Source organism: Halyomorpha halys, unplaced genomic scaffold, assembly GCF_000696795.3.
Source record: "Halyomorpha halys isolate HHAL.00 unplaced genomic scaffold, Hhal_1.1 Scaffold298.1, whole genome shotgun sequence".
In the NCBI taxonomy this organism is placed as follows: Eukaryota; Metazoa; Arthropoda; class Insecta; order Hemiptera; family Pentatomidae; genus Halyomorpha; species Halyomorpha halys.
In genome coordinates, this window is record NW_027107540.1 from 490,133 (window position 1) to 499,627 (window position 9,495).

The window sequence follows — 9,495 nt, forward strand, 5'->3', positions numbered from 1 at the left end:
TACGAGTGCTAAGACATGTTTTTTTCTTTTTTGTTTATAGGTTCACAACATACCAAACCAATAAGCGCATCTGTCATGAATATTACGAAGGATAATTCAAAAGTTACAACAGCATCTATATTTCCGTATAACATTACAGCCAGTAGCCAATATACATGTGAGTATACCCTATGTATTTGTTTTTAAAAATAGTCTGTGATGAAAATCATTTTTGAAATTGTACTTTCTAATACTCTACATCGTGAGCAAAATTTAATAATGTTCTTTGATCATCTGATTCTGATTGATTCTGAAAAATCGGCTTTTCTAAAAATTAAAAAAAAATAAGCTTTTTAAGAAACTAACTCAAATATCCTTAGACTCCAAGAGTAACAATTTTAATCATGGAATGATGGACGGAATTTTATTTGAGCTAGTATAATAGGAATTTTTTAGCAGAAATTAATCAGCTAACATTTTACATATTAATTAATATAAAAGAAACTAAGGCTATATATCTTATTAAAAAGGTAAGTATTCATTTCTAAATATAAGGTGTGTTACATAAATAAAAAGAAGTTTAGGATCCAACCGTGAAGGTACTGACAAAAATTCATACAAATGATTATCCCTAATATTGTTTAATTTCGGTTCTCTTGAAACGCGAGGCAGTTTAATAAAAAATGATAATAATCCTCTAATGCCGCACCATCACAAGCTTCTGTGGGTCCAAATTATATTTTTGTGGAGCGATACTAGGAGAGATTTCATATTTATCGGAGAGTTGTAGTTGGACAATAATTCTAAATTAATCTACTCAATAACAATAAATATTAATTAAATACATCAAAACTTGTATTCTTTTTTGTCTCAACACTTTTTATTTTTCACCAGTCCAACGTTTCGGACATTTTAGCCATTCTCAAGGACATCTTCAATTATAATTTCTCCCTCATTAAATTTAGAGTTACTTTTGCAGGCTATTCTGCCCAGGTCATTTATTAATTATAAGTTAAAAGCCGATTTTTTTTTATTAATTTAAAATCATTAATTCTTCTTATATAAGATTATCCACACAAATTCACTACCATCTGAATGGTAACCTTTTGCATTTAAGGTAGATGTATGCCTGAAATGTCACAGCAACTTTTTTTGCTGAAATTGAATTACCAAACCTTTCACTGTATATTATCGACTGTTTACCATGTTCTTTAAAACAGTTCTAAATACTTAAATTAAACTCTTTGTTTCAGTGAAAGGGTAGTTGTGTAGTCTAAGTATTATCCTCAGTTAAAAAGTTTGAACGGCCTTAACTAACAAATTTTCAAAATAAATCCTTTTAAAGTACCTTTGATTCAGTTAATTTGAGACAATTAACCATCTATTTTCATTGTTAGTAGCAACAAATAAATGATAAATATAAATTAAAGAATTTTAAACTGGGGGAAGAAAAAGGGAGAAATATTTCCCTATTGCTGGAAATAAATTTTCAGGAATATAGATATATAGATAGCTGTAGGAAGCTAACTGTTTTAGAAAAAGTAATATCTAAAAATATTAAGTCTTTGAAAAGGAATAAGAATCACAAACAAACGCATATATAATAATAATTTATAAACAAAAGCTTTCCTATTTTCATAGTTGTCTTAACAACAGTCTGTTTACTTTCACCAAACTATCTGTGCGAGGATTAATTTCAATTCAAATCTAATAGCTTGGTAATGCAAAGTTCTGTGATGAGCGCACAGCACCAATTTTGTTTTAACAGATTTAGAAAAGAAATTTTTATTTTTATTAATTAATTATTTAAGTACGTATATTAAGCCTCAGCCTATTCTTTCATAATTTTTTTACGAGTACTGAGACAACCGGTTGGACCTCGGATTCCTTACTGCTTACAACCTTTTCGCGCAGTAAATAAAATCATGATTCATTTTTTTTTTTTTTATAGATTTGAATACTTCTTCATTACAACAAAACTACCCTACTCCGCACTACACAGAGCCGCAAAATGATGAAGTGCCTTATGAAGTAAAATATAGTGAGTAAATCCACCATATTCCATTATTAAAATGTCTGTTTTTAGTTTTAATGATAAATAAACCTAACAAAGACAAATATAGACCTGATTCTTATAGGCCTATTAGTCTTCTTCTAGTCTGCTTCTTCAAAATTTGGAAAAATTATTACATGAACGTATTCTTAACATACTGACTGACCAAAGCCTATTACCAGACCACCAATTTGGATTTCACACATTGTATTCCACAACGCAACGACTACATAGGGTCACGAACTCTCATGTCCTCTGAGGCCATCTCCACTCCTCTTAAACTAAAACAATAGCTTTTGGAACATTTTTGGAGGTGACTCAGTTGTTCGATAGGGTTTGGCACCAGGGCCTTCCTTTTAAACTAAATCCAATTCTCCCAAGCACCTACTATTATGTTCTACAATAATTTCTTCATGACCGCTTCTTTTCTGTCCGACGAAGCTTAGCGAATTCAACAACAGACCTGGTGCAAACAATGGAAAATTAAGATTAACCACAACATACATCACATTTACTCAATTACACATTTACACAAAGCTTGTCCTTCTGTTTACGGAGATAATTACCCTATACCACAAACAAACATTGTAACTTATTTAGGACTTACCTATGGCATAAAGTTAAGATGGCGCCCACACGTCAAGACAAAACTTAAAACGCTAAATTTCCGACGTAGATAACTAAATTTCATACTGCACATACGTTCTAAATTATCCCTCAGGCAAATACTTTACGTATACAATTACTTACTAAAACTCATATGGACTTACGCCTGCTAAATTCATGGATCAACTAAAAAGACACAGATTCAAAAAAAAAATATTTCAATCCCAACTTTTAGGACTGGCTTCGAACTCACCACTCTACGTTTCAAACGAGACCATTCATACCGACCTACGCAATCCGACAGTAATGAACAAGATTATTATGACTCCCAAACGGTTTTGCGACACACTGCATGGACAATTCAATAAATTTGTTCGATACATAGCAACAAATGACATCTCTGACGTAACTCGTCATGCTGTCTCCCTCATGCCTAACCTAGCCATGCCTGGATAATATAGCTAGTTATCTGATTGTAATTAATTTACAGGTGCAAATGAAAAATTGTAAAGATATAAAAAAAAAAATGGGCTGTGATGAAGATCACATTCAATATTGTATATGCTACAGGAATAACGTAATAAAACAAAACAATGTTGAAAATAAAATCTATTCAATTGTGAATTACTCATTAGAACCCAAAACGCCATGAACCACATTTTTGTGCAAGAGAAGAATAAATTTATTCTGTAAAAAGCGGTTTTAAAAAAATTGACATAGGAATCAAATAAATTTCAGAAGGAATCAACACATAAGGATATATGTGCTACCCCAAGAGTAGCAACATTAGAATAGGAATTTTTAATCAGCGAAATTATTTTGCTTACCTGAAGTAACTTGAAGGGAATTTTATTTATCCTTCCAGTTGTTTTAGAGTGTATAAGAAGTTTAAATCCAAAAGTTATATTAAAATAAAATAAATTTGAAAAATGTCAAACAGCAATAAATAGTCTCTTATGTGAGAAACTCAAGGTATAAAAAAGAATATATGCTCTACTGTATAGAAAATATATTACATGTGAAGTTCAATAACCTACAACAATTTTTTTTTTTTTATGGGTTAGGATGGTTAAGGAGTTTGGAATGAAAAGACGCATATCTGTTTTGGGCCAATTCTAAAACGAATGGGATGTTAAGGTCTTTGCGAATGAGTTTATTTGTAACGTAATAAGGAGCATCAAGGATTTTACGTAGGATTTTGGATTGTAAGAATTGGAGGAGGGAGGAATTTGATGGTTTGGTGGAGCCCCAGAGCTCAATTCCATATGTCCAAATTGGTTTGATTATCGTAGTTTATACTCATTTTTTGTAGTGAATAGGAAGTTTAAACATTTGCCAAGTAAGTGTTGTAGCAATCGGAATCTACGAGCAGTTTCTTGTCGTTTCCGTCTCGTGTGTGGATTCCAAGACGGAGTCCTAAGTATCGAATCTGTTCAACAGGCGTTAGTGTAGTATATAGAAAGGATACTGTAGGACAGGAGAGTAGAGGTTTACGGCGGTGAGTAAAGGTGATCTGATGGGATTTGTCCGGATTTATTTTGATTCTCCAGTTTTGACACCATTCTTCAATTGATGTTATGTGTCTGTAGTGTTTGTGATGCGTTAGTTTGGTCGTCGTTTACAGACAGCATACATTTGTCATCACCGTATGTTGTTAGGAGTGTGTTAGGGTGGGTTGGGATGTCAGCAGAATAAACCGTATAAAGAATGGGACCTAAGATACTACCTTGAGGAACACCGGCAGACTGAGAAAAGAGAGATGAGAAGGCTAGGTTATTACTTACTTTAAAGGTTCTATCAGAGAGGTAGGATCGAATTATAAGGAAATATGTAGTGGGTAGGAATTGACGAAGTTTATAGAGCAGACCTGGGTGTCAGACTCGATCAAAAGCTTGTTCAACATCGAGGAAGACTCCAGTATGCAGTACATACCGTGCCCCAATGTGGAAGATATGACATCAACCACTCGATGACTCTGAATTATGGTAGAATGAGATGTTCTAAATCCAAACTGGTGATCAGGAATAACATGATATGAGTCAAGGATTGGATAGAGGCGTTTTAATAAGAGTTTTTCTAGGATTTTGCCTAGGACGGTAGGAAGATGGATATTCAAGTGGCTTGGAGGGTTTGGGAAACATTTTTATTATAGACATTTTCCAAGGGTTAGGGAAATAGGTAGATCGGAGTGTAGCATTATAGATATAGGTAAGGAATAGAATGGCTTTACGAGCGAATTGTTTCAGAATGTGTGCTGTGATAAGATCTGAGGGATGAAAGGCATTAGGAGGAAGGGTCATTTGGAGTGGAATTGTAATCACTGCTTCAACATGTTCAACATGGGTTGGATTAAGGATATCAGGATGGGGGTTAAAAGTTTTGAAGAAGTGTTCGCCGAACATTTGAGTTTTTCTTCATCTGATCGTGTTCAAGTCTTATTTTCAGTGAGAAGTGGATGGTTGAAGGATTTGTATTTTAGTAGCTTTTTAGTAGTTCTCCATAATGATTTGTTAGTGATATTTAAGTTTTCTGTTAAGTTCTGGAAATTTTGTATTCTGTGTTTTCTAATTTCTGCTTTTAGTCTGTTAGTCAATGTATTGTAATGAGTTTTGTCTGAGCGATATCTTGTTCTGTGCCACCTCGCTCTTGCCCGGCGTTTTTCTGTTAATAATGCTTGTATGTGACAAAGTAAGTTGTTTTCTCTAAAACTTTTTATGTTCATTGGTGAAGTATTGTTAGTATTAGTAGTTCCTATCGATATAGAAAGTATTTCGATAGCAGAGTCGATCTGTTTTTTTGTTTTTAGTTGAATTTTTAAGTCAAGTACGTTTTCTAGATCAGTTCGTACATTTTTCCAGATTACCTGTCCTGTAACCATTGAAGGGGGAGAGGGTCTAGGAATAGGATTTGAAAGGATGTGAAGTAGAACCGGGCTATGATGTGAAGAGTGGTCATCTAAAGATTGAATACAACAACTAGATTAAAAAACAAAAATCAAGAAAAAGTCATTAATAAAATACACATCAATATATCTTTAGAAAATATCAAAATATAATTGTTAATTTTTGAAAGAGTATTAAACCAGCATAGTTATTTTCTGAATAGCAAAGCTCTAACAAAGAATATGAGAGTAACCAATAAAATAATTACAACTACTCTCATGCTCGAGTTGTAGAGGACAGTTGTTAGGTAGATTAAAAAGAACAATGAATGAAATTCTTAATTTAAGTCAAATTACCAAGTATTGCAATAAATGATTAAAGAGTTAAAGGATACAAATAAAGAAATGTCAGTATAATTAAATTATATAATTATTCTATTAATAAATATTAGATAGATAAAACACAATCAGCATTATTTTACAAAATTTTATTATTTTTTTCAGATCTTTGGCGTAATATCACTACCCCCTTGAGAAATATGATGAGCCTCATGAAAATTTTACTAAGACATCCACAAATACCACAAACACGTGAAAGAACTATACCTCCGTCCAAAATACACAAGCCACTTGAAAATTCTCAGGATCCCCGTAATACTTAATTATGATTATAATAATTTTAGAGTATGAATTGGCTTGGAATTTTGAAAAGACAATAAACAACGCATTCCAATCCTTTATATAATCATTAAAATATAATAATTTCTTGTTGACGTATAGTAGAAGGCCGATTTTTTTTTTATAAAAAGCTTCTTTTTTAAAAATGATAACAAAGTAGACATTTTTGTGAGTCTGGAAATTTCATGAATTGTTTTACTTGCGAAATCATTTAACCTACCAAAAGCCTTTTTTAGTTAATAGAAAAATCAGTCCCGTGGGAGAAAACGTTTTTGAAAGAATGAAAAGCATATCATTAAACCAAATCCATGACATATTATTCCTAAATGAGTTATTCACCTTTAGTTATTATTATTTTTATTATTATCCGGCTTTCCTCGCTATTGGGGATTGAATATCTGAGGTGGGGGGACCTAGAAGTCCAACCACCTTAATATTTTTTTTTTCATATATTTAAAAATTGTTGCACTATTCGTGCAGTGTCTAGGAGAACTGACTGTTGAGCCTCTCTTAGTACGTCTGTATGGTCTGTAATAATTGATTCATTCCAATATAGCCTGAGAGAACTTTTTTGGAGGAGTTTATTTTGATGGTACTTATCTTCAATTAGGTTGTACTTCACAACCAGAGCCTGATGCAAAATTTTGGCCACATTGTTGTGCCTCTACAGATATTCAGAACCAGTCAGCACTCCACATCCTCTAGTGATATGTTGGATTGATTCGAGCGTTACTGAGCATAATCGACACTTATCTGGTGTTCGTGCGTCTTTTAACACATGCTTCCTACATGATCTCGTGGCAATCACTTGATCTTGAATAGCAACCACAAATCCCTCTGTCTCGAAGAATAGTCTTCCAGCTTTTGACCATTCAACTGATCTCTCTTTGTCTATGGAGGCTTCGTTCAGTTGGCTATAGAATCTCCCATGCAGAGATTTGCTTTTCCATTCTGCCAGTCGTTCTTTTTGTGATACGATTGTTGATTCAACACCTTTGCTCAGATTAAGTGCAGTTAAACCAGAGTCCATTCTTGTGATGGCGAGACAAACCCCTGTTAATTTTGAGAGAAACTATTGGCGTAGGGTCTCTTCCTGTTTGCGGCAAGCTTCTTCAATATTAATCAAACCACGTCCTCCTTTTCTAGGTAAATATAGACGAGCTTACTTTGATATTGGGTGGTGGGTCCGTTATTGTGTGAGAGTTGTTCGTACAAGGCAATCCATCTCCTGTAGGCTTGTATTTGACCATTGCACAATGCCGAAACTATAACTAAGAGTTGGTATAGCCCAGGTGTTGATGGCCATCATTTTTTGCTTCCCAGTTAGTTGGGTTTTGAGCACTTTTCGTAGCCTAATTTTGAGCATTGTTAGAAACACTTGTTGCATATCTTTTCGAAATATTTTAAGATGCTTTTGCATGCCCAAATATTTATATAATTTATTAGCTTCAAGTTCCTTTGTGTGCTCTTCTTCATTAACCAGAATGTTCTGTTTACTAACCACTTTCCCCTTGGTTACATGTAGCACTGCACATTTGTCAAGGCCAAATGACATTCCTATGTCTCTTGTAAAAGATGAAACAGCTTCAACCATATTATGTAGTTGTTCTTTGTTTTTCACGTATAGTTTGAGGTCATCCATGCCAGCTGTGGCTGACTGTGGTCCCTTCGTCGTTGATGACAAGTTTATATCCCTCCTTATTCTTACGAAGAATCCTGCTTAATGGAAATAGCGCCATGCAGAACCAGGGCTTAGACAATCCCCTTGGTATATTCCTCTCAGTATTTTGATTTGATTGGCCGTGCAGGTAGTTTCGACTTTCAGTGTAGTTTTCCATCCTGCCATCAGGTTTGAAAGGAGCCGCTTGCATTAGATTGAATCTTGTATATATCTAATACTTTTAGTAGCCAGCTGTGTGGAGCAGAGTCAAAGGCCTTTTTATAATCAATCCAACCCATAGAAAGACTTCGCTGTTTTTTCGAGACTTGTGCAGCAATGAACGAATCTATAACTAAGAGCTCCTTACAACCCCTAGCCCGCTTTTTGCACCCTAGCTGTTCTATGGGAATCATATTCTCATTTTCAAGGTGTTCATATATCTTGGTCGCCAGGATAGAAGTGAGAATTTTATATAAACCATTCAAACACGTTATTGGCCGGAAGTCTTCAGGACGTAGGTTTATTTATTCTTCTTTGGAACCATATAAGTGATACCATCAGAGAAACCTTCAGTGGGCATTTGTGTGTCATCAAGTATTTCCTGGTACCCTTTGGCTAGCAACTAATGCAAACAATGAAATCTTTTAATCCAATAATTTTGGATTCCGTCAGGTCCAGGCGACCTCCAATTTTTCATGTTCCTGGCAACTTCCGAAACATCTTCCACTGATACCGTCACTTCATTTCAAAGGCATTCTGGAAGCTTTTCATTGCTTCTTGCTCGGTCAAAAGTGATTGAAAGATTCATTCAAAAAAATCTAAACAAATACTTTAAAAAATGAGGATTAGTTTTAAATATTGATAAAACACAAGCCATCATTTTCTCGAAACGACGGCCTTACTTAATAATTACACTAATACATAAGACATAATATTACGTAATTATTTTACTTTTTAATATTATTACTTCACTTTTCTTTTTTTCAAGATGTTGGACGGAATAATTCAGGCTCAATGCAAGATGTAATAAATATTTTGAAGATTCTGTTAAAAATAAATTCAAAAAACTCCACAATTAAAACAGAAATGTATCCTCCCACTGAGCCTTATTCACCTGAGAACACAAAGCGACCAGGTAATACTACATTATAGAATATGAGTTAGATTGAAATTTTATAAAAAAAAAAAAATAATAATAATAAATAAAATAAAAACACATTCCAATCCTATACACCAGTGTTTCTTAAACTGAGTGCCACTGCAACCTGGGATGCCCCAACCGTACGCCAGTGGTGCCGCTGATGAATGAACTTTCTTAAAATAAAAATATACAGTAAACGGATTGTGGATTTCAGCATTTACTTTGCACTGTTTTTTTCTTCTTAACCTGTATATTCAACCGCACTAAGAATATTGTGCTGGAATTTTATAATAACACGACAAAGGTGCTGCATTTTATTTTTTTATCCTGAAAGTGTGCAGAGGTTTTCTTTTCTTTAGCTCATAAAGGGTACCACGGTGAAAAAAGTTTGGGAACTGCTCCTCCTTCTTGAAACACAGAAACTTGCTGGAAACGTAGCAGGTGTTTTTTGTTTTGTAAGTTACGGACTGTCAGCTGACAGGTCCATATCAGCTGAT

At 34.0% G+C, this 9,495-nt stretch overlaps 1 protein-coding gene across 2 annotated transcripts in view; it reads left to right on the plus strand.

The window, feature by feature from the left end:
- LOC106680903 (uncharacterized) overlaps positions 1-9,495 on the plus strand; it is a 132,838-nt gene that overhangs the window by 24,399 nt on the left and 98,944 nt on the right. For both annotated transcript variants that reach the window (XM_067045893.1, XM_067045894.1), the window contains 4 exons: positions 41-157; positions 1,931-2,020; positions 6,024-6,170; positions 8,846-8,992. In XM_067045893.1, the coding sequence (XP_066901994.1) occupies positions 41-157; positions 1,931-2,020; positions 6,024-6,170; positions 8,846-8,992 (501 nt within the window). The remainder of the gene's footprint in view (positions 1-40; positions 158-1,930; positions 2,021-6,023; positions 6,171-8,845; positions 8,993-9,495) is intronic.